General features: G+C 39.7%; 1 protein-coding gene across 1 annotated transcript in view; it reads left to right on the top strand.

Moving 5' to 3' along the window:
- Positions 1 to 26,522, top strand: part of Zcwpw2 (zinc finger CW-type and PWWP domain containing 2) — a 122,221-nt gene that overhangs the window by 41,807 nt on the left and 53,892 nt on the right. Inside the window, exon 4 of the mRNA XM_038323172.1 lies at positions 23,305 to 23,419. Within this exon, the coding sequence (XP_038179100.1) occupies positions 23,305 to 23,419 (115 nt within the window). The remainder of the gene's footprint in view (positions 1 to 23,304; positions 23,420 to 26,522) is intronic.

Below are 26,522 nucleotides of genomic sequence, written 5' to 3'. Positions count from 1 at the left end.
TAGTTACCTCTTCAGAAGAGGGAAGGAAAGAGAGAGAGCAGGCTGGAGAAGAGGCAGGGGAGGGGCAGCAGTTACCTCTTCAGAAAAACAAAAACGATGAAGGAAAGGTGAAGAGGGTCTGAGAGACAGTATGACACCATTCGGTCAGCAGGAGTTTCAGAAGGACAAGAGAGATTGGAGCAAAGAGCATCTGAAAAAATAATGGCCTAAAACTATGTAAATATGGTAGAAGACATACTGTAAATATACAGGGAACTTAGGCAGGATGAAGACAATAGTGTTTGGAAGGAGGCAATCAGACTTGACAAAGGCGAGGAGAAGCTGAACTAACAAGGAAGAAGGGACACCATCCATACGCACATTCTCAGTCTGAGTGTCAGCAGCTTCCTGTCAGAATGTTCCTGTCCCAAAACAATATGGTATGTATATTCAAATTACCAAAGGGAAAACTGTCAATAAAAAATGCCATGGGGACAAAACTGTCCTTCAAAATTGATAGAAGTTAAAATATTCCCAGATATAGAAGCTGAGAGAGCTCATTTCCATGAAATCTGCCTGCATGAAACACTCAAGGAACCTGCAGGGTGAACTGGAAGAGCCCAGACAGTGCCTTGAGGCCAAGTTAAGGAATAATAAAAATCTCAATAAAGATAAACACACGAGAAAACATATAAAAGCTAGTATTGTAATAATATTGTGTAACTCTACTTTTTATATTCTAGATGATTTGAGATTAATATTTTAAAATGTTTTAGAGACGAGTATTAATGATTTTTATACACATTTTATGCGCATAAGAAAGTAATCAATGTAAAGAATAATTAGTTTACACTGTAGATTAAAATAAAAAATAATTTTATACCCTCAAGAATTAAAAGACTTGGGGTAGGACCCTTGAAGGAGTGAAACTTTTGTGTATTTCCAAAGACAGGCTATTGTAAATTCAGATTTCAGTGTTAAGTACTCAGATTTTTTAGAAAACTATTTACTGTAACTATGTTTATGGATGTTTTGTCTGCATGTATGTAAGGCATATAGTCTGGGTGCCCACAGAGGCCAGAAGAGGGTCCTGGGAACCCTGGAACCTAGAGGTAAGGACAGTTGTGAACTGACGCCTGGGACTGGGAACGGAACCCACGTTTTCTGGAAAACCATCAAGTGTTTTTAACCTCTGCGCGGTTTCTCCATACCCACTATTGAGGGTTTAGTTATAGTTTCCGTGTTACAAAGAAGACAGCTAAAAAGTGAAATAGCAAGGGCAGATGGCACAGCAGTGTGCATCTTCATCCTGTGCAGTGCGGCTTACTACGAGCTTGCTGAGGTTTGTCTCATCAGTGTTGATTGGGCACATTTGCCAGAATTGTTCATTATACCTAAGTAGGATTTATCCCAGAATGCAAAGATGTATCCACATATGACAATCATCAGGGCAGTGTACAAAATTAACAAGATGAAAGGGAAACATACTTTCAATTGATGCAGAAAATTATTTGTTAAGGTTCCACACCCTTTATGATAAAACACTCAACAATTAGCGGTAGAAGGAGCCTGCCTTCACATATAAAGTCATTTATGAAAACACTGGAGTAAGTACCATGCTCCCTTATAGGAGACTGAAGGCTGCTCCTGCAGAGGCAGGAGTGGGATGCAGGTGCATTCTCTTACCAGCTTGCCCACCTGCTCTTCCACAGGAGCAAGGGAAATCATCTCTGTTCACAGAGAGTACAAAATTCTTACATAATTTCTATGGAACACACACACACATGTTAGAAATGACAAGTTAATGAATTAAGCAAAGTTCAGGATACAAATTCAACATCCAAATGTCAGTTGCATTTCTATACACTAACTATAAACTGAAAGGGAACTCATGAAACCAATTCTATTTATAATAGCATTGGAAGATAGTGATTATTAATCTTGTTCATGAGCACTTTCTAGTTCTCTGACTTTTTTCTTTTTAAGAGTTATTTTGAAGATTTGTTTTATTTTTAATAAAGTATATGTGTGTGTGTGCCTGTGTGTGGGTAGGTGAAAATGATTCCAGAACCTAAAAGACCAGAAGAGGGCATAAGATCCCTTGAAGTTGAAGTTACAGGAAGTTGTGAGTCACCCAGTAGGATTCTGGGAACAAAACTCAGGTCCTTTGCAAGATAGCAACTGCTTGTAACCCATGAGCCATCTCTCCTGCCCCTAGAATTTTTAAAATATTATTTTTATTACTTCTGTTTTTGGTACGTGTGAGTGTGAGTGCACAGAGAAACAAAAGAGTGCATGGATTCCTTGGGTGTGGGAACTGAGCTCACAGCTCTCTTTCCTTGTGGTAGTGACTGGTTGGTTATGTTAGAGGTTGCTTTGCCACCTCCTTGGCTGGGATCCTGACTGACTACGTTAATCTAAACCTCCAGGTCAACACATAACAGACAGCCCAGTACACTGTGGCAAGCTCCCAGGGTTACTGAGACATTCCCCAGTGATAGTACTGCTTCCCAAAGACCAGTCCTGTAATCTCTTGAGAATTTGCCTAAATGGCTCATCATTTTCTTCTAATTTCCCTGTCTATAAACATAGCTTGTTATTCCATAGTAATTTATCAAGTAAGAATTCTGTAAATGTAACAGTTACCAAGATGATTAGAACACTAAATATAGCTTGTTCTATGACATGTTCTCCCACAAGTACTCTGAATGGCAACATGTGTTATGATAATTCCAATAATAAGAGAGAGAGAGAGAGAGAGAGAGAGAGAGAGAGAGAGAGAGAGAGAGAGAGAGAGAGGCTGAGACTGAACCTATGTCTAGACAAGGATTGGTATATTCATTTTCTATATGCAGTCTCTCAACAACTTTACAAGGGTAGACAGCCTCATTGCTTGATACACTTGATCTATAGAGCTGAGGTTCAGACTGTGTCTACAAGGCCAGCTAAGTGCTAAGTGACAGTGCAGATGTCGTCTTCTCTGTGCACTCCGTAAGTTCACACATGTGCAAACAGTGATTGTTTTGTTGTTGAATGTTTGCCCACATTTGCCCTATAGTGAGGAAATGTGCTCCTTTTAATTTCAGTTTACATGTTGAATGATGTCAGTTCTTGGCATACTCTCTCTTCTTCCTGTGCTTCTCAGTATTCTTTAGAGAACAGGAGGTAATGAAGAATGCCACAGTTCTTGACAGAGAGCTAGAGAGTGCAGCTCTGTAACTGTGACTTGGGTAGTTTTGAAAATCTGCCAAAACTTTTGGAAAAGAACCAAGTGGTTGCACTTGGTTTTTTGTCTTTATTGTGCTTTTCCTTCTCTCCCTAGCCTTACTCCCCTCTCCCCTTTTACCCTCTCCTGTGATGCCCAAGCTTCAAGTTTACTCAGGAGATTATGTCTTTTTTCAGTGTGTCTGCCAGGAAGGCTTCTTAGAGTGGGGGAAGAGTTGTAAACTAGCTGATTGGTACACTCTTCCATCAAAGAGTGGTGAAGCCCCAAACTCTTATAACCCTAAGTTTATGGTTGGTATATTAATATTCTTTTCTTTTCTTTTCTTTTCTTTAATCCCCTTCTGTATTTTAGTTTTGAAGTATAGTCTAGCCGAAGACTGGAATCCATCCATTAATTCAACAAAACCTGTTATTCCTAAACCCCAAATAAGGCCCATTGAATGAATTTTGAAATAATTGTCAGAACTACCACTTCTAGGTTTAGCTTAGAGAACATGTCCTGTCATTCATTGCATGGTTAACTGTCCTCTTCGCTGTCTTCATTGCTCATTTGAATGTCATTAATTAAACACAATCTGGTATTTGTCTGTAATTGCTATACTTGGTGTTCGCCCATAAACACAGTGATCATAAAAAGCCAAGTAAGTGTATGTTAGAAAACAGTGGCCATGTATGTCACTCTCCTTTTAGGTTGAGCCCTTCCTGTCCATTAATGCTGCTGCTTTAGATACATCAGGCTGGTTCTGACTCGTTAAAGGCTCAGAACAAATGAGCACACACTTGTTCTCAGGACTCCTTTCAGCCTTTCCGTGTCTCCCAGTTTTACCCAGCGTTCCTGCCCTCATTCAGCCTCTCCAGCAGCTGGAGAGAGCTGCAGGTTAGCGGGCACTGGCCTTGAACATCACTCCTGGGAGTGGGTGGAGAGATGGTTCGGCAAGTAAGAGCAGTTGCTCTTCCAAAAGGTCCAGGCTTGATTCCCAGCACCCACATGGTGGCTCACAACCATCCATAGCTCCAGCTCCAGGGGCCCAACACCTCTTCTGCCCCCTGTGGGCACAGGCATGCATGTACTGCATAGATACACGCAGGCAAAATACTCATAGAAATTAAATTTTTTTAAAAAAATTACCTGCTGTTAAAGTGTTGATTGTATTTCTGCTTCATTAATTAATATATTAGTATTGCATTATTATCAGTTTGCATAGCAGTGTTTATAACTGCTTTTTGCTTTGGGCTTAATTCAATTTTGTAAAATAAAAATATTACAACTTGAAATCTGAGTATATAACATGCTTAAAACTGTACACACTGAAGTTGACTTGTTGACTTGTTTTAAAATTCCCTTTAAAATTGTATTAACACATACATGACATAAAGTTTATCATTTTAGCTGTATTTAGTGTGCAGCCCATTGGTTAAGTTTTTAGCAACTGATTAATAGTCCTAGAAATTTTTTCCTAGCAATATGAAAGTATCCTTATTTGGAAGGCACTATATGACACTTATGTATCTTATAATTTCTAGCAGCACTTAACTTTCGTATACGTGTTAGGAGCTTTTTGCAACACCACAACACTGTCTTTAAGGCAACAAGCTGCTTGTAGGGAACCACCATCACTCCATAGTGCACACAGACCTTGGAGCTAGGCTGCTTGCATGCTAATTCTAGCTCTGTCTTAATAGCTATGCAGACACGGCAAGTTGTAAACTCAGCCTCCTTATCTCTAAAGTGTAATAATGCATCCCTCACAAGCTTACGAGGGACTCATTAAATGAGTCATTTGTGAAGTGTTTAGGATGGTGCTTGGTGAAACTACATAGGCTTTAGATAGGTTAGTAAATTAAAAAATAGTAATAGACTCTTTAAATAATAGAGCTCCTTTATAAATGAAATATACACTCACTCAACTTCTCCCCAGTGTGAAGAGTTCTTGTCTCATTTTCTGGGACTTCAGAGGCTAAATGGTGTTCTCTTGTGATCCGGACTCTGTTAAGACAGCCACAGCTCTAGCTGGATACCTCACCTGGATTCACACAGCAGCACGGCCAGGCTTCAGCCCAGGCATTATGCCTACAAACTCCAGGTTTTCAGATTCTCTCAGCCTGTTTAAAGTTTGAGTTATCTGCTAATCTTCATAAGCATATGAAATTCATAATGAACTATTCTCTGCCAACTGAATGCCCAAAAAAGCCTTCTGTCTGTTATTTTTAGTTTGGTAGATTTGATTAAGAAATTTCATTGTGCCTTTTCCAAGGCAGTCAGGTTACGTGAAGCTGAGCCTTCCCACGAGCACTGCTTCCTCACCTGCTGTCCACTAATTTTGAACCTGGAATTTATTTAATCTGCATGTGATATTAGCAATGAATTTCCATTGTTAATACAAATGATGGTGTTCTGACACTACAGTTTGTTGTGTTTCTTCATAGTTGGTTCATAGTTGCTTCTCAAACTTCCTGTACACCACATTCTACTGTTAAGCTCGCCAAAATTCATATGCGGACCCTGCTCATTGGGGACTCATGTGATTTCACCAGACTCAGTGAGTCTCAAGAACCAGTTGAGAGTAGATAATCTCCCTATTAAGTAGGTTTTCTCTGTGTGTGATATATAATATAGTAGATAATCTCCCTATTAAATAGGTTTTCTCTGTGTGTGATGGAGTCAGACAGACAGGATTTACAAGTGTGTGCTATGTTTCTTGTACTTTGTGGAAGAGTGGGTGGGTTTATGAGACTATGGTGCTACAGAAGCCAGGCAACTTAGGTAAATTGAAAAGAAAGACTGCCTTGCCCTTCTGAACATGGCTGTCTCTACGGCAGACTCTGATTTTCTCCCTGCTGCACAGCTGGGCCCTCTTCCTTTGTCTCTCACTTCAGTTTGCTGCTACATTAATGGCGTTCACACATGGGCATGAATGTTGTTTTCTGGAGCATGCCACTCCAGATGATAGGCCAACCTGTAGTGTCAGATGTGGTTTCTTAAGAATAGAGAACCATAGCACATAACAGTTGTCCCTTTCATCGTGATAGGAAAAGTCCAAAGGTATCCAAAATACTGTGTCAGTGTATGTTGATGTCTATATTAATGAAAAGCTTATCTAGCACCCAGTGGACTTCTGATCTGTCTGACGTGGTAATTTTATCTAGCCTGCTTACTTTCCCACTCCTCCACCTCCACTTCTATTGTTAGGAGCTGGGTCCCCTCTGCCCCGACGTCTTTGGTTGCAGGGAGCATCCAGAAAGGAGTTTTGTCTCTTTCTCCCCACCTCCAATGTTACAGGAAACACTTAGTAAGGAATTGAAGTACATTTCCTGGTGGCATAATTTTCAGTATTTCAAGACACACAATGGAAACATACTGTATTCTCAAATTTTCTTCTTTTGTTTCCATTTATCTTTTAGTGCTCACTGCATCCTCATTATCCCTCAGCCTCATATAAAATGTCACAGTAAATGCGGCTTGGTGTTTTTATCAACTAGTTTATACTTAACAGTGGTATGGAAAGTAAAGAACATAAATTGGTTTGATTTTTAGATCCTACTCAGAATTAGTAAAATTTCTGTTTATGTTTAGACCAAGGCGCAAGAAAACTAGGTTTTATAAGTAACGATTGTTTCAACTATCCAATAACTTAAAATGTGCTTTCTAAGCAGTGAAGCTTTGGTTATATGAAATAACCCGTTGAAGATGACAGGTTCCAGATGGAGACTGGCAATGTGGCTTCTGTGCACATGAGATGAGATGGTGTGACTGTACTGCAGTTTGCATCAGAGGAACAAGAACATTGCTATTGTCCAGAGGCCTCGCCCCTGCTGTGGAAATCCATTAAGGAGGACAGGGCACCCTTGTGATTAACTTCCTCCTGAATTTCTTTATGTGCGAATGGTGTGCCCAACAGAAGGGAGGAATGGAAGCTTTGGTAGAGTGGAGCAGTGCCTCAGGGCAACACATAGTTGCATCAGTGAGCTGTGCTGCGGCTTTGGGGATGAGAGCAGCAGCATTGCCATTAATTTTCAGGCCAAACAATATCTTATAATAGTGATAATGCTCTCAAATACTTATTGGAGATGCAAGTCACTTGTATTTCTTTAGATTATGAAATCTAGGGCTTATATCTGTATGTTTCTAAAGCTATAATACATAGTAAATGATATAAAATCATGTTCAAGGCCAGGTGAGTTAGTATACTTGTAATCTTGGCTACTAGGGAGGCTAGGGCAAGAGGAGAGGGAGGCTAGGGTGGGAGGTGAGGGAGGCCAGAGTGGGAGAAGAGGCAGCTCAATCTGAGCCTGGACTGCAGAGTGGGTTTGAGGCCAGCCCAGGAGCTTGATGGACGGTCTTGGGCTGCAGCTCAGGGGTGGAGCACTTTCCTAGCAGCTCCAGCACCTGAGATCCAGCCCCAGCACTTTGTTGAGTGAGGGCACGAGTGAACAAATGAACACATACAGTTAGTCAATATTTGAAGTTGTTTTTGGTGAATTTAGGAGGATAAAGAAAACAGTTTCTAATATGATTTTAGCTTTTCAGATTTTTAGTACTGTACTTATCAGTCTGAAAGATAAATTTTCTATGTTTCAGGTGCTTATATTTGTAGTTATTTTTGATATTGATATTAACAAGATTTGAATTGATAATTTTAAATCATAGAGGCTCTCACTGTATCTAATGAATTGTAATAGATTGTACCATCCCCCAAAAGATTGTATTAGAAGCAATTGCTTACAGTCTTTTTAGTTTTAAAACTATGCATTTTATTTTTATTAGCTTTTGAAAGTAGACACCTTTTACGAGAAAAACATGGGGCTGGAGAGATGGTTCACTTGGTAATAACACTCGTTGCTCTTTCAGTGGCCCTGGGTTCAATTTCAGCACCTACATGATACCCCATACAACTCCAGTTCTGACACCCGATCTGACCTCTGGGGACATGAAGAACACACGTGGTGCCTAGACATAAAATGCAGGCAAAACACTCATACACATAAAATAAAGAAAATAAAATTTAAAAATAGATACTACTAAGATCATAGACCCTGAGGTAATCAGTGATCAATAAAGACTTTATAAGTCTGTAGTACACATGAACATGAGTTTCTGCATCATCCTATTAATTTTTTTTTAACTTTTACAGGTGAAAAAATGTAACCAGATTTTGTTGTTGTTTTATTTTTCTCTTTTATTTCAAATTCAGTTCAGGGTCATCTCAACTGGGTTGACATCAATGCTACCTTAACAAAATGTCTTTATAATATTCAGTATTTACTGAGATCTCATACTTAAGACTACTAAAGTTATGGAATTGAATAAAACACAAATTCAGTGCCCTTGTGAGACGTAAATTAGCAGACACGACCCACAGTAAATAATAAGGAAAGGACACATGTTACTTGTTTATAAGTAAGCAGAGAAGAATTAGGGACAACCATAGAAAGGGGAATGCAAAGTTGTAGGGGACCAAGGTGGGGAAGACTCAACACACCTGATTTGTGAACCTGCTCAAACCCCAGAAGACAGTGTTCTTCCCTACAGCTAGCCAGCACCGCTGACTGGTCAGTAATAATTCTTGTTTTGAGTCTATTTTTTCTCTTCTTTCATCTCCAAAAGTAACCAGGTTTTTTTTTTTTAAATCTTTTTATACAGGTGAATTTTCTGTTCATTGTATCAAACCTTGGGCATTCCCATTTTTCTTGTCTGAGTTCCTTATTCGGGGGCAGCATGAACTGTTACTAGACAGTCCAGTGTCCTTGAAAGAGACAGACTGGGGCAGCAACAGAGAGCATATTTCTTTACTTGAAGGAGGACAGAATTCTGTACTGCCAGTGTCATAGGCAAGTGGCAGGACCTTGGAGAATAGCCCAGTGCAGGGAGCTAAGCCCTGTCACAAAAGCACTTAAGCTGTGGGAAGCTCCTTGTGTCCAGGTGTAGCAGAAAAAACGCATTTGGGCTGTGAATTCATGTTGCCATGGTGGGGTAAGACAATGACCTGTGGCTTTGCAAGGCTGTGTATGTCCTTCCAGTTCACTATATTAGCATGTCCTCAAGATGTCTGAGATCAAATATCCCATCCTGGTTGAGTGAAGCACAGCACAGATTGGTTTAATGCAGCATAACTAAGGTAATGTAACACTGCTGTTGGAGCCAGAACCTGAAGTGTGAGATTTGTCTTCTTCAAGCTCCAGGTTATCACAGCTTGATTAATTCTTTGGTGAACAAAAGACCTTTAGGATACCAAGCAACAGAAACTTGAATTTGTGCCAGACTGAAGGATTCTCTCCACCCACTGTACTGGGCAGAAAAAGATACAATGTCATCTCTTCCTTCAGTTTTCCCCTTCATCTAAGCATAAAGCAACAGCAGAAACACATATTCAGCAGTAAACATCACCAAGAAGGGACATTTAGTGTCTTCCTAAAGCCTTGGGAAATGGAAGAATGATTAAAAAAAAAGCCTCCAGTTGACCAATAGTACCCAACTGAAACAAGATTATATGTGGCAGTGGCTTATAAACTTTTAAATTTTGGACACAGCTATGAATTTTCTCTGACACAGAATGTTGCCTGTCCCTGTCCACCCATCTGTTCAGTCTCAAGCTTTTCTTGACTCTGGAAATTCGCATGCTCACTCATCTTTTCAGAACTGCCTTGTTTGGTTCATAAGATCATCCCTTCTATTTCCATGACCACTTCTTTTTACTGTTTGTATGTTATACTAGAGATTGAACCCAGGGCCTTATCATTGTTAGGCAAATACTCAACTACTGAGATAAGTTTCAGAATTTTGAGATAGTCTTCCTGAGGTGTCTGTGCTGACCTTGAACTGGCAGTCTTGTTGTCTTACATTCTCCAAAAGCTGGAATTACAAGGTACATCCCATGGTGATCAGTGCCGCTTTCCTCTTCTACCCTGAATTGCAGTGATTGAGACATGCAAATACCTGGATAATATGGAGTAATGAAAGGTGTGGAGTTTTCTAGATTCAGTGTCTAGTCTTGATGCTCCATGTTATTAGCATGAACATTTCCTTTGTAAACACCAGTTAAAAGTAATTTCTCTAGGGACTAGAGAGATGGCTCAGTGTTTTAGAGCACTTGTTTGTCTTACAGAGGACACAGGTTCTCAGCACCCACAAGGTGGTTCACAACAGTCTGCAACTCCAGTTCTAGGGGATCTAATATCCCCTTCTGGTCTCTATTGGCACCTAGCACATGTATGATTCCTTGACATACATGTGGGAAGGCAAGCAGTCATAAGCATAAAGTATAGTGAATTATTTAAAAAAATTGTGTTGCTATGAAGCAAAACTAGTTTAAAAGTAAACATTATTATGTATAGCCAGATTTTAGTAAATGAATTTTTGGACTCTAAACTGAGGAAAAAAAATAGTATTTTAACATTTAAAAGTGAGGCACAAAAAGTACACACAAACACACACACATGGCTAGAGAGATGATTCTGTGGCTCGGTGTACTTGTTGTACAAGAATGATGACTTTGAGTTTGAATTTCAGCACCTATGAACAATCCAAGCCTTATAGAATCCTGTAGTACCAGCACTACAGGGGTCCAAGACAAAAGGATTGCTGGAGCTAGTTGGCCAATCAGGACACCCATGCTTCTCCTCTGGCTTCTTCACTGCACAGATGCATGCATGCTGCCACATGCCTGCACATATACCATGCATGTGTCTACCACTCACCTCCCCACACACAGAGACAGAGTTTGTGAAGAACAGAGGGATTTGCCAAAGCTTAACTCAATTTACATAAGTCTTTTAAAAAATGACATTCCATATATAGATATATCTTAAGAGAAAACATCAGAATACACCTCTTTTCCCCCCATATAGGGAAAAAGAAGGTTGTTTTCCATTACCTCCTGCAAAATATGAGAGTTGTTTGCTTGAATATGTGATGTATGTGCCCGAGAGCCCAAGTAGCAGTATGCTATTGGTCAGCTTCCCCTGAGAAACCTGTGGAGTGAGGGTTTCTGGTCGTCACAGCTAAAGAGAGAGGAAGTTACTGAGAATTGTCAGTACTCTGAATGTGCTTAGGGACAACGATGCAGAAGTGTGACAAAGAGTCACCATGCCATCCAAGTAGAAAGATGTGGGAAAATAGCAGTGAGATGTGTTCACGGCAGCTGCTAAAAGGAAGACATTGCCCTGTCCAGGGAGGTGCTACCAGACATGCTGGTCACAGTATAGACTTAAACCAAAACAGTAACAACAAACAAGCAAAATGCAAACAAACAAAAGACTAATATATCACAAAACATTGGCAATAAAAAATTCTTTGCAACAATACTTACTTATCAAATACTGAAGTCAAGCTATGCCTAACTAGAAGCATCATCTCTAATGAGTAGCATTCGTGGTGCTAGAAGATGCTGTGCACACTACTGGAGGAGAAAGATAACCATCAGTTTCACCTGACTACAAGCCCTGCAACCTACAAAGTAACCTGTCTGCAAGATACTTCTAGTTTTGTGACAGCGACACAAACGTTATGAGAGTAACCAACCACCTTTTAAAAATGTGGCTTAAGACCTAATCCATGAGATGGAGCCCACACCTGACACTGCTGAAGGTCGTGGGCCTAGGGAAAACCCAATACTAATGACTCCTGACGACATTGCTGTACTCCGAGATGAGTGTTCTCACTCAGCCCTCAGCAAAGAAGCTTCTCCCAGTAGATGAAATTAGCGCGGGAACACACAAATGGACAAGGTGTGGAGAGTAAAAAGCTTTGGAGAACACAGCCCTAAATGTGATGTTTCATAAAACCCTCCTGCCTCTTAACCAAGGCTCAGGGATCTCTGTGGAACAGAGGCACCTCAGAAAGATTTTAAAAGCCAGAGGTGATGATCCACGGAAACAGTGTCTTCCAGACTCAACAGGACTGATGCAGTCTGAACTCACAGAGACCCTGGCAACATGCTTAAGAACACAGGTTCAGGCCAGATGCGTCCCAGCCGTGAGATGGGAAACTGGACATAGGGGACTCACTCCTAACCAAAAAGCTGTTTGTATTTGATACCTGTTGTCAAGTGGAAAATTAGTTTTTCTCTAATGGAGTATAATTGAACATGTCAGCCATACTCCAGGGCATGTCCTATCCCCAGGAGTAGCTGACCAATACAAAACAAACTTCATATTTTTGTGGACTTTTGTTTGGTTTTCATATTTTTTTGTCTCATTGATTTTTTTGCTTGTTTGGTCTGATTTTCTTTTCTTTCTTACTTTGTGTGTGTGTGTGTGTGTGTGAGAGAGAGAGAGAGAGAGAGAGAGAGAGAGAGAGAGAGAGAGAGAGAGAGAGAGAGAGAGAAAGAGAGAGAGAGAGGGAGGGAGGGAGGGAGGGAGAAAGCAAGAGAGAAAAAAGCATAAATTTAGATGGGTGGAGTTAGGGAGGGGAAAACTTGATCAAAATAAATTTTATGAAAAAATTAAATTCCTTAAAGGTGAGTCCCTATTGCCAAAACCAAAATGCACTTGGAACACTGGGCCCAGAGAGCCAAGCTGGAACTGAGAGTCTCCTTTTTACCAGACAAGTTTCCATAGGAGGGAAGCAATCAACAGTCTTACTTAGCTATGCTGCCTATACACCACAACAGTGACCCATATGGCCCAGCAACCCTAAGTGTGCAGTCGTGGCATAAAACACTTTAGTGAGAAGCAGTACGTCTGTAATTGGACTTAAGGCTTGCTCAACAAGAGAGAAATCATGCCTGGTACTAGAAATCTAACCAAACACCTGGAGGTACTTAAATCATGGATCTCATAGGGGAAACTACTGCCATCGCCTTACCAACCCAGCATAAGCCCTAACTACATGCTAAATATCCTTATACTTACAGATAGGTATAGTTCTCACCCTCATCAAGGAAACTGCTCTCTGCAACACAAGATCATTACAGAAAACTACGACCAATCAAAATGAAGATTGTGGAACCCAGTACAAATGGCTACATCTCCAGCACAACTTATGCACCTAAGGTTCAGAGTTTATTATATTTAAAGGACAGAAAATTATCAGAATCAGAGGAAGAGGATGTTTGCTGTGAGATTGTGTCTCCTAGAAATATCATATCTGTCATATCTCTGAGGTTATATCTATGAAGTCTCAATAACATGGCTGCCTGAATGTGACCTGAACAAGGGTTACACACATAGACATGCTTACCTAGATGGGGGAAATTTTCTTTCTTTTTTTTCTTTTTTCCCTCTTTTTTATTACTTAAAAAATACCAATCCAAATTCCCAATCCCTCCCCTCTTTCCAGTCCCCTCCCTCTCCTTCCATAGACCCTCCCCCACCCCTCCAACTCTAAGGGAGTGTCATGCACCCCACCCTGTGGAAAGTCCAAGGCCCTTCCTACTACGTCTAGGTTGAGCAATGTAGAAGGAATGGCGGAGGGCCGCTTTCCACCACCCAGCTAGCTTTACCCAAAATAATTACATGGAAACTACATTCATTTAAACACTGCTTGGCCCATTAGTTTTAGCCTCTTATTGGCTAATTCTCACATCTTGACTAACCCATATTTAGTAATCTGTGTAGCACCATGAGGTGGTGGCTTACCAGGAGAGATCTTTTTTTTTTTTTTTTTTTTTTTTTTTTTTGGTTTTTCGAGACAGGGTTTCTCTGTGGCTTTGGAGCCTGTCCTGGAACTAGCTCTTGTAGACCAGGCTGGTCTCGAACTCACAGAGATCCGCCTGCCTCTGCCTCCCGAGTGCTGGGATTAAAGGCGTGCGCCACCACCGCCCGGCTACCAGGAGAGATCTTAACCCGCGTCCGACTCAGAGAGGAGAGGAATGGCAACTGCCTGAAGCGTCTGCCTGAATCTGCTTTCTTTCTCCCACAATTCTGTCTGTCTATTCTGCCTACCTAATTTTCTGCCCTATTAAAGGGCCAAGGCAGTTTCTTTATTAACCAATGAAAGTAACATAGACAGATGACTCTCCTCCATCAGAGCAAGGTTTACATCCAAAGCGAATCCATGAAGCCAGTATATGCAAATAGAGACACATCCCAGTGCCACTATCAGTGGCCCCTCAGTCTGCCCCAGCTCTCAACCCCCTTCAGAGGGGCTTCGTTGTTTCCATGCTCATTCACTCCCAGTCCAGTTGGAGTTGGTGAGCTACCATTAGCTCAAGCAAATTGTCTCAGTGGATGACCCCCTCATGGTCTTGACTTCCTTGCTCATACTCTCACTCCCTCCACTCTTCAACTGGATCTTGGGGAGCTCAGTCAAGTGCTTCGATGTGGGTCATTGCCTCTCTTCCCATATGTTCTATGGTGATACTTAAGATAATCATCAGTCTGACTACAGGGTAGGTCAATTCAGATACCCTCTCCTCTATCACTTAGGGTCTCAGCTGGGTTCATCCCTGTGGGTTTTGGGGCATTTTTGTAGAGCCAGTTTCTCTCTAACTCCAAAATAGCTCCCTCAACTAAGATATCTCTTTGCTTGCTCTCATATCTTTCCTTCCTCCATCTGGACCATCCCATTCCCTCAAGTTCTCCTCCACCCCTTCTCTCCCCTACCCCCACCCCCCTGCTCCCAAATTTTTGTCTGATTCCATTTTCCAGGTGGGTCTATATGTTTTTCTTTGGGTTCACCTTATTACTTAGTTTCTCTAGGATCCTGAGCTATAGGCTCGTTGTCCTTTGTTTATGACTAGTATCCACTTATGAGTGAGTACATCCCATATTCATTTTTTGGGGGTCTGGGTTACCTCACTCAGGATGATGTTTTCTAATTCTGTCCATTTTCATGCGAAATTCAAGATGTCATTATTTTTTACTGCTGAGTAGTACTCTAATGTGTAGATTGTCACACTTTCTTAATCCATTTGTCAGTTGAGGGGCATCTAGGTTGTTTCCAGGTTCTGGCTATTACGAATAATGCTGCTATGAACATAGTTGAACAAGTGCTCTTGTAGTATGATTGAGTATCTTTTGGATATATTCCCAAGAGTGGAATTGCTGGATCCTGAGGTAGGTTGATTCCCAGTTTTCTGAGAAACCGCCACACTGATTTCCAAAGTGGTTGCACAAGTTTGCATTCCCACCAGCAATGGATGGGTGTTACCCTTACTCCACATCCTCTCTAGCATAAGCTATCATTAGTGTTTTTGATCTTAGCCATTCTGACAGGTGTAAGATGGTATCTCAGAGTTGTTTTGATTTGCATTTCCCTGATAGCTAAGGACGAAGAACATGCCCTTAAGTATCTTTTGGCCAATTGAAATTCTTCTGTTGAGAATTCTCTGTTTAGTTCAGTACCCCATTTTTTAATTTGGTTATTTAGAATTTTAATGTCTATTTTCTTGAGTTCTTTATATATTTTGGAGATCAGTTCTATGTCTGATGTGGGGCTGGTGAAGATTTTTGTCCCATTAAGTAGGCTGCCTTTTTGTCCTATTGACTGTGTCCTTTGCTTTACAGAAGCTTCTCAGTTGCAGGAGGTCCCATTTATTTATTGATGCTCTTATTGTCTGTGCTACTGGGGTTATATTTAGAAAGTGGTGTCCTGTGCCCATGCATTGAAGGTTACTTCCCACTTTCTCCTCTATCAGGTTCAGTATGGTCAGATTTGTATTGAGGTCTTTAATCCATTTGGACTTGAGTTTTGTGCATGGTGACAGATATGGATCTATTTTCATTCTTCTATAGGTTGACATCCAGTTATGCCAGCACCATTTGTTGAAGATGCTTTCTTTTTTCCTTTGTATCTTTTTTGCTTGCCAAAAACCAGGTGTTCATAGGTGTGTGAATTTAATATCTGGGTCTTCAATTCGATTCCATTGATCAACATCTCTGTTTTTATGCCAATACTAAGCTGTTTTCATTACTGTAGCTCTGTAATAGAGCTTGAAGTCAGGGATGGTAATGCCTCCCGCAGTTCCTTTATTTTTTTGGCTATCCTTGGTTTCTTGTTTTCCATATGAAGTTGAGTATTGTTCTTTGAAGGCCTGTGAAGAACTGTGTTGGGATTTTGATGGGGATTGCATTGAATCCATAGATTGCCTTCGGTAAGATTGCCATTTTTTTCTATGGTGATCCTTCCTATACAAGAGCACGGGGGATCTTTCCATTTTCTGGTTTCTCCTTCAATTTCTTTCTTCTAAGACATAAAGTTCTTGTCAAATAGGTCTTTCACGTCCTTTGTTAGTGTTACCCCAAGATATTTTAAGTGATTTGTGGTTATTGTGAAAGGTGATATTTCTCTGATTTCCCTCTCAGCTTTTTTATCCTTTGTATATAGGAGGGCTACTGGTTTTTTTGAGTTGATCTTGTATACTTCCACTTCACTGAAGGTATTTATCAGCTGTAGGAGTTCTTTGGTAGCGTTTTGGGGGACACTTATATACACTATCATATCATCTGCAAATAATGAAAGTTTAACTTCTTCCTTTCCAATTTGAATCCCCTTGATCTCCTTATGTTGTCTTATTGCTGTTGCTAAAACTTCCAGAACTATGTTGAAGAGATATGGAGAGAGTGGACAGCCTTGTCTCATTCCTGATTTTAGTGGAATCGCTTTGATTTTCTTTCCATTTAATTTGATGTTAGCTGCCGGCTTGCTGTATATTGCTTTTATTATATTTAGATATGATCCTTGTATCCCTAATCTCTCCAAGATCTTTATCACGAAGGGATGTTAAATTTTGTCAAATGCCTTTTCTGCATTCAATGAAATGATCATATTTTTTTTCTTTCAGCTTATTTATATGGTGGATTACATTGATTGATTTTCGTATATTGAACCACCTCTGCATCTCTGGGATGGAGCCTACTTGGTCATGATGGATGATTTTTTTTTTATGTGTTCTTGGATTCGGTTTGCCAGAATTTTATTGAGAATTTTTGCATCCATGTTCATGAGTGAGATTGGTCTGTAATTCTTTTTCTTGGTTGAGTCTTTGTGTGTTTTGGTATTAGGGTAACTGTAGCTTCATAAAAAGAGTTTGGCAGTGAGCCTACTGTTTCTATTATGTGGAATACTTTGAAGAGTATAGGTATTAGCTCTTCTTGAAAGTTCTGGTAGAATTCAGCACTAAAACCACCCGGCCCTGGACTTTTTTGACTGGGAGGTTTTTGACAGCAGCCTCTTATCTCCTTGCAGCTTATAGGTCTATTTAAATTGCCTACCTGGTCTTGATTTAATTTTGGTAGATGATATCTATCTAAAAAATTGTCCATTTTTTTTTACATTTTTCAGTTTTGTAGAATACATATTTTTTGTAGTATGACCTAATGATTTTCTGAATTTCCTCAGTGTCCGTTATTATTTCCCCTTTTCATTTCTGATCTTGTTAATTTGGATGTTCTCTCTCTGCCTTTTGATTAGCTTGGATAAGGGTTTGTCAATCTTACTGATTTTCTCAAAGAACCAGCTCTTTGTTTCATTGATTCATTGTATGGTTTTCTGTGTTTCTATTTTGTTGATTTCAGCCCTCAACTTGATTATTTCCTGTCTTCTCCTTTTGGATAAGTCTGCTTCTTTTTTTTTTCTAGAGCTTTCAGGCATGCTGTTAGGTCATTGATGTGAGCTTTCTCCATTTCCCTTGTGTGGGCACTTAGTGCTATGAACTTTTCTCTTAGCACTGCTTTCACAGTGTCCCATAGGTTTGGATATGTTGTGCCTTCATTTTCATTGAGTTCAAGGAAGATTTTAATTTCTTTATTTCTTCCTTGATCCAGGAGTGGTTCAGTAGTTGACTGTTTAGTTTCCATGAGTTTGTAGGCTTTCTGGGTGTAGTATTGTTGTTGAATTCTAACTTTACTCCATGGTGATCTGATAAGACACAGTGGTTACTTCAATTTATTTATTTATTTATTTTTGTATCTGTGGGTGTTTGCTTTGTTACTGAGAATGTGATCAGTTTTATAAAAGGTTCCATGAGGTGCTTAGAATAAGGTATATTCTTTCTTTTTTGTTTGGGTGGAATGTTCTATAGATGTCTGTTAAGTTCATTTGATTCATTACACCTGTTAGTTCCCTTATTTCTCTGTTAAGTTTCTGTCTGTTGGACCTGTCCATTGTCAAGAGAGGAGTGCTGAAATTTCCTACTATTAGTGTGTGGGGTTTGATGTGTGATTCAAGTTTCAGTAATGTTTCTTTTACATATGTGGGTGCTCTTGAATTAGGGCATAGATATTCAGGATTGAGACTTCATCTTGATGAATTGTCCTATTATGGGTATAAAATGTCCTTCTCCATCTCTTCTGATAGATTTTAGTTTGAAATCAATTTTGTTAGAATAGCCACACCTACTCGTTTTTTAGGTCTGTTTGATTGTAAACCCTTTTCCCATCCCTTTACTCTGAGGTAGTGCCTGTCTTTGAGGTTGAGGTATTTTTCTTGTAAACAGCAGAATGCTAGAACCTGTTTGCATATCCATTCTCTTAGCCTATGTCTTTTTATAGGTGAATTGAGACCTTTGACATTAAGCGATATTAATGACCAGTGGTTGTTAGCTCCAGTTATCTTTTGGCCATAGTGTTCAAGTGTTTCTCTTCATTGGGTTATGCTGGTGGGGGGTATTCAGATGCCTGTGTTATTGTGGGTGTAGTTAGCTTCCTTGGGTTGTGGCTTTCCTTCTAGTACTTTCTGTAAACACACACACACACACACACACACACACACACACATATATATATATACACACAAATAATATATATACACACATATATACATACACACATATATATACACATACACACACATACACACACAAGTAACTTATGTGCTAAGCAGGTTGTATTTCTATATTTAGAAATATACACACACATATACAAGTATTCACAACAATTAAAAAAAAAGATGAAAGTACATGAATTTGAATGAGCAAAGGTGGTACATGTGATGGTTTAGTGGGAGGAAAGGTAAGATATAAATGATGTAGTTATTTTAATTAAGCTCAAAAATAAAAGTAGGAAAAATAAAACACCATGATAAATAAAATTTCTTTAAGTCTACAAAGTACCAACGTTCCATAATTGCAGACCAAAAAAACCTTTTTCAGCTTTCTTCTTATTTCACTTTAATACCAGAGGACCAGGAAATTTAAGGGAGAGAGGCCTGAGGCCTGGGGAGCTTCTGGTGGCCTGAGCTGTGCTCCTTGTATGTGAAGTACAAGAGGTGACTCGAAAAGTAATTTGGAATTTTCTCAAAAGCTTTTATAAATAATAGAAAAACTATTAAAAATGTGAAATCCAGTTACATCTCAGCTAATGTGTGATTGCTATACAAAAATGACCAGTTTGAAAATAAGAAATGTGATACTCATTTTTAATAACATCTAATCCTATAATAATGCCATGGTATAAGTGTGAGAAGCAATGTATCAAGTCTACTAAATAAAACTTCAAAATCCTACTAAAAAGATAGAAAAGAAGCCCAAGAAAATGGAAATAGAGAATCCTTTTTTTGGTGTGGAAGATTTAACTCAGAAGATGTCAATTTAATGTTAACATATTCTCAGTTTAAAAGGCAATACAAAATAATTTTAGTATTTGTAGGAAAGTGGAATCATGAGTGATGATATTAGGCCCGTAAAATACACAAGGTATAAATGATAAAAGCTCTAACAGTTAAGGCAGTTCATTACTAATGTTACTAAGTTAATTTGACAGGTAATGGAATCATAGAGCTCACACACGCAAAAGCACTTCCCTGGTCCATGTGACTGTAGTTTCCTGTCTGGGCTGTTGCTACAGCTGGCTCAGCAGCTGTCCCTCAGCTACACTTATCTCTGCATAACCTAACCTCATCAAAGTAGTAAGAATAATTGGGGGGGGGGCATGAAACAAAGCTAGGTATGGTAGTACACGTAATTCCAGTGCTCACAGCAATACAGGAAGATGGCAAGTTCTCATCAGCCTGAGGTATGCAGTAAGATCATGTTTCAAAGGAAAAAATGAGAGGTGACATTCAAACAAAGGAACATCTCCATCAGAGCTCTGCAGTGAGAGGGGACATTCAAACAAAGGAACACCTCCATCAGAGCTCTGCAGTGGGAGGGGACATTCAAACAAAGGAACACCTCCATCAGAGCTCTGCAGTGACACCTGTTTCACTCTGCACACTGACCAAGCACCTGCACTGGCTTCATGGCCCTCCCTAACGTGGCCCTGAGTGATTTTCTTCATGACCCTGTCTTCATCATTGTTTCCCAGCCACCATGGGCTCTTTGATGCATCTTGAATATACCCACATTCTGCCTTAGAAGATGTTTCCTCCAGAAACCTTGTTTCCTTGATTAGACTAACTCCCCAACCTCTTTCAAGTCTTGATTTAAGAGTCACCATGTCAATGAGCTCCTCTACTCATCCTGGCCCTCTCATTCCGCAGGGGTGATCACCTTTACTCCCTCCTGCCAGGTGGGATTTTCTTTTCTCACACACATGTGGTGGAGTGTTTCTTTTTCATACAATAGACCATTGGTGAGTTATGTCTGCTCACTTAATAGATTCTAGGGGTCTACATTATGTTGAATCATTCAATAAATTGCACAAATCAGAGAGAAAATTGAGAAAGTATATATCTATTGATATCATTGTAAAATAAGTGCTTGTAAATGCATACTATACTTGTAGGAGAATAGCAAAAGCGTTAATTTGGTAGACTTGGTAAGCAAGAGTTTCAAGAATGAGAAGAATAGCACATTCAGAACCACAAGAGCTTGAAGTTGTCACATTTTATTTAAAAATTTCCAGAATTTCTAATTATGGAATTAAAAATTCTTCATAAAGCTGAGGCTCAGCTATTGGGAACCTTCAAAAGTGTTCATTTGTTCAGCCACAAGGTGTCCTGTATCTACCAAAAGTTCTTAAAGAAGCCTTGACAATGTCACAGCTTTCTGCTTCTCTTCATTGTCTGTCGTTGTTACTGCTAACAGTCGCAAGCTATTTCCATATAGGTAGTAGCAGAGCATCTGTTCAGTTTCAGGAGGAGATTGTTTCACTGCACAGCTTCTCAGTGTCGTGATAACATCAGTGCTGCAGAGATAACTACGATCAAAACTAGCATATATATTCTAGATAACGTCTGTCTGTGTGGCATATATATTCTAGATAACGTCTGTCTGTGTGGCATATATATTCTAGATAACGTCTGTCTGTGTGGCATTGACTAACCTAAAACTCACTATGGAGACCAGTCTTACTTTGAACTCACAGAGATCCTCCTGCCTCTGCCTCCTGAGTGCTGGGGTAAAAGTTGTATGTCACCACGCCCACCCAGATATTAATAATGTAGAATTTTCAGTGTGAAGGCCAGAAAGATGGTTCAGTGTATAAGGATGCTTGTCTCCAAGCCTGATGACATGAGTTATGTCCTCAGAACTCACATGGTGGGAGGAGAGAACTTTTTACATTGTCTTTCAACTTCTACACGTGTGCTGTGGCTCACACACAAAAATATATAAATGCAAACTGATGTAGGAGAGTCTTCTATCTATCTGTTGTTTCATTGATTAATTAATAAAGAAAACTGCTTGGCCTGATAGGTCAGAACATAGGTAGGCAGGGAAGACAGAACAGAATGCTGGGAGGAAGAAGGCAGTGGGGCAGTCGCCATGAAGCTCCGGCCCAAGATGGACGTAGGTTAGAATCTTCCCGGTAAGCCACCACCTCGTGGTTCTACACACATTAATAGAAATGGGTTAATCAAGATGTGAGAGTTAGCCAGTAAGAGGCTAGAGCCAATGGGCCAGGCAGCGTTTAAATGAATATAATTGGTGTGTTGTTATTTCAGGTGTAAAGCTAGCTGTGCGGGATCCGGGCGGGATGAAAAGCAGGCCTGCTTGCCTCATCACTAAAGTAAACATTAAAGATTACAGTTAAAAATTGAATTGCCTACATTTTCTTTCATCTTTTTAAAACTGAGAACTTAGTAAATGAAAGGAATTTACATATTATGTGTGTGAAAGTATATTTTATTTGATTATTTTCTTTTACTGCTTGAATTCTGTACCAGTGTTTGCCCAGAACCACAGTTAAGAAACAGTTTTCTGAATGTTCACAACACTCAGTGAGGTGTCAGAGCAGAGGGACTGTGCAAATCACAAAGGTCAATGCGCCCTGTCTCCACGGGCCTTTGCATGTGGGTGGTGATGGCCATGACACATGCCAGAATGTAACAAATCATTAAATGAGTGCATTGGGAATAGTTGGAGCTGATATTTGATATTAGTTTGGGGACTACAGAAATGATGTGGCTTTGTGCACAGTTTCTTTCTGTAAGTTGAGAGGAGATGCTGTAGAGGTTGGAAATCCTGTTCAAATACTACCCTATCTCTTTTTATCAAAGACAAGCCTACAACCTTTGTGTATAGGTGCTAAATATGTATTAATAGTATAAATATCTATAGTCCCCATAATAGCATTTTCAAAAAAAACATGTCATGCATTTTTATCAATTGTAGAACTGAAAGACATGAAAACTTTGGAAAAATTTCTGTATTAGATGACTAATATTTTTAACTCAGATTATTTTGTTCAGTTTTTAAGCATCTAGAAAATATGCTGTGTCTTGTTAGAATAGCATACACTGAAGTCTTATTATTCTAGAAAACCATCATCTATTTTCTCAGATAATACTCATGAAAACTCAGGTGCTGGCTGCTCATACTCACATATTATACATGGAGAGGCTGGGGTGCAGCAAGCTTAAGAAATGTGTGTATGTGTTGAGGTCTGCCACAGTTCCCAATATGAATGCAAATAGAATTGATATTTTTATTCTAAAAAGATTGTTTTGTCATTTCTCCCACTCTGGTATCATTCTCTGTCACATAGAGTGAGGTTAGTGTTACTCCAGTCAGCTGTGCTCATCTTGACTGCTTGATTACCCTGGAAGCATGTGAGATGCATCCTATCATCTTCATGAGATAGTTATTAACTTGCAAGATTCTTACAACACTGCTAAGTTTTAAAACAATGAAATAATAGTCAGACACTAACACTTAAGTGATTATGTTATACAGTGCTCAAATTAAACTTAGTTCCAGCAAGTATTTAAACTATAGATTCTAAAACAAAATTAACATTTAAAATTAAACGTTACTCATTGTTTGCATTTATGCATTTGTATAGACGGCAGAATGTACAAATAAAAAGAGGTGGTATAGAAGTGCCCTCGAGGAGGCGTACCAGCTCTACAGGCGTTCTCCTGAGCAAAGACTGGACGTGTGCTGCCTGTCCAAACGGGGTATGTGTCGTTCCTTCTTACTGTCCAATCAGAGCACCCGGATGTGTGTCTGCTGAAGTATGTGTGCACATTTAGAAATCTCTGTCTTTTCTTCATATACAAATGTGGTTTCTGTTTATTGTAAAAGAATTTTCAAGTGAATTAATAGCAATATCTTGTCTTCCAAAATTATTCTCAGTGACTAAACTCTGTTTAAACATGGGCATTGTAATTAGTGCTTCCTGGTATTTTATTTACTCTTGGACTGCATAGACCATTATTTCAAAACATGAAACCATAGATTTAAATTCCTAGTAGAATGATTTTACATGAATGTACTGGGGTTTGTATTTTGTTTTGTTTTCGAGAATACTGTGTTTTCAAAATACTTGATTTTAAAATAAATTCAAATTAGGGGTGAACTATATACTCACAGTTTAAAAATTGTTTTTATTCTATTTCCATTATCTATGTGGACACACCATGGTGTGATTGTGAAGGTCAGAGAACAACTTTAGAGAATCAATTAACTCATTCTGTTGGGTGGGTCCTAGGAATCCATCCAACTCAGGTCAAAAGACAAGCACCTTTCCTGACAGCCTCCTCACAGGCTCATAAACATTTTAAAATCAAAATTATTTTCCCCTCACACATAAGTGCATTTTACTTTTATGAAAGTTCCTTCTCACTCATCTGATCCAACTCCTCCAGGTCCCTCCTTTCCATCCCTCCCCAGCTTCATGATACACACACACACACACACACACACACACACACACACACACACACACACACACACCCCTATCAGTCAGTCAATGTTGCTTCCATGCTTCCATGTACAGAAATTTAGGGCTGTCCACTGTAGCATTAACAACCTATTCGGGACTTTGTCCCAGACTATTGTAAGCACCATGTTTGAATGACATCTGTTGGGATTCACTCTTGATGGAGTTTATGCATTCCAGGGTAGAAGCATGAGGATTAGAATTACTAAGCAAAAGGAACAGAGACACAAGAGAAATAAAAGACAGAAACACAAAACAAAATCAGAAGGGAAATTCAGTGAGTACTGAATTTGCCCATGTTTATTACACATGTTTATATACTTCACTCCAAAAGGGGAGGGGAAGGCAACAGACTTCATTAACATGATATAAGGAATAGACCAAGTGTTCTGCAGGCAGCCACTCTCTGGAACCTCCTGCCAGTCTCCTTGAAGGAACAAAAATAGACTTGAATTCTCTGGCCTTTGGTCAAAGTAGAGTGGATCCACCTCTACACTCAAAATACTAATTAACAACACTCTAGGTCAGGATCCCTTGTTTGTAGCCACACCTGTTGTCAACAACTTTGAAAGAGTAAAAATAAGCTCAGCCTCTCTTCCCTTTAGTCAAGGTAGAACAGGACTCATATCTCTGGGCCCCCACACCCGACAAAACCTTTTTCTCTCTGGCATCTGTCAGCTACCTGTAGCTTCTCAACTAGGAGTGGGGTCTACTGATCTGCCCAGTTCATGCTAGGGTGAGCTTGTGTTAGCTTTGTGCAGGCTCACGGTTGTTTAGAGTTTGTGAGTACAGTGACCTGTTGCATCCAGAAGACACCATTTTGTAGCAGTCCTCTTAAAAGCTTTCTGCACCCTTGTCCATGATGTTCCCAGAGCCTCGAGGGAGGGACTGTGATATAGAGGTCACATTTAGGGATAAGGAGTCCACAGTACCTACTCTTTGCATCCTTTCTGTTCTTTCTGTTAACCTCAGTCTATTGCAAAAAGGAACTTCTCCAATGAGGACTGAGAGCTGGCCTAATCTATGGGTGTAAGTGTTTAGAAGGCAGTTGGATACTATATCAATTTAGCAAGATGACAGTAGCAGATTCTCCCCTAGGATCCATGATCTCTCTGCCTGCAAGTTTTTTGGCTATGTTTACTGTACCAGGTGTGAGTTTCTTCCTGTTGAGCAGGCCTTATATCCAATCAGATAGTTGTTGGTTATTGCCTAAGACATTCATGCTATGGTTATGCCAATAGGTATAACTTGCCAGGGGAGTTCACAGGTCCAAATTGGACCAGACTGTTAGTTAGTACCTTTTGTCTCACAGCCTAGCAGCTCACAGCACTATGAAAAGCTGTTCCTAAGGAGGGAGGCTTTTACGTTGGTACCAGCCTGATTTCTCTAAGTCCTGTGACCAAAGCATGTGGCATTTTCTGCCATAGGTTCTTACCATCAACTTCTGATGAACAGCCAAGTGCGGTGGCAACTTTAAAAATTATATTACAAGCGAGGTAGTGGTGGTGCACTCCTTTAATCCCAGCACTTGGGAGGCAGAGACAGGTGGATTTGTGAGTTTGAGTCCAGCCTGGTCTACAGAGCAAGTTCCAGGAAAGGCTCTAAAGCTACAAAGAAACCCTGTCTTGAAAAACAAAACAAAACAAAAACAAAAAAACAAAAAAATTAAAAGCATAATTTAATGCTTTCAAGCTTAATCTAGTGTTTTTGTTTTACATTATATTAAATACATCAGGTATTTTCACTAATACATCAGGTCATTTCAGGAAACATTCTTGAATCATAGATGTTGTGATTTATCATACTTGGCCTTTAAATTCACTCACTTGAATGGCTGGCTCAGTTAGCATGGCACACTTAAGATTATGGTTGTTCCAGGAAATAATTGCAATAAACTCAAATATATGTGCAGTGATTGCAGTAATTTTATACCCCACGCAGCCTTATGTCTATTACCTTAAGTTTGAAAACAGGGTCCTTCATGGAAAGATCTTACCTTCAACTAAGTCCTACAACAATAGTTAAGAGTTTTTTTTCTCTATTGGAAAAGTTTAATGTATATTCTCAAAATTTGTATGGTAAGCTTCTGATTTGAGAAAAACATAAAGGGCAAGTGGCGTTGCCCTGGTCGCTCTCGGGCCAGAAGAGACCCTGACTACTACAGACGTGACCCCTTCTTTATGTTGAAATGACATTTCTTAGCAGCACGGGCTCAGGTCTGTGTTGTCATAGTGCAGCTCTACCCAATGCAGCCAGGTTTCTTGTCAACCACAACATCTCACCTAAGTAATATAATCACTTAGCTGAAGGGGACTGCGTCTTTTCCACTAGCACTGACT

Source organism: Arvicola amphibius, chromosome 3 (genome assembly GCF_903992535.2).
Source record: "Arvicola amphibius chromosome 3, mArvAmp1.2, whole genome shotgun sequence".
Classification (NCBI taxonomy): Eukaryota; Metazoa; Chordata; class Mammalia; order Rodentia; family Cricetidae; genus Arvicola; species Arvicola amphibius.
Note: the sequence above shows the minus strand (reverse complement) of the source record. Positions and strands in the feature narration are given on the sequence as shown.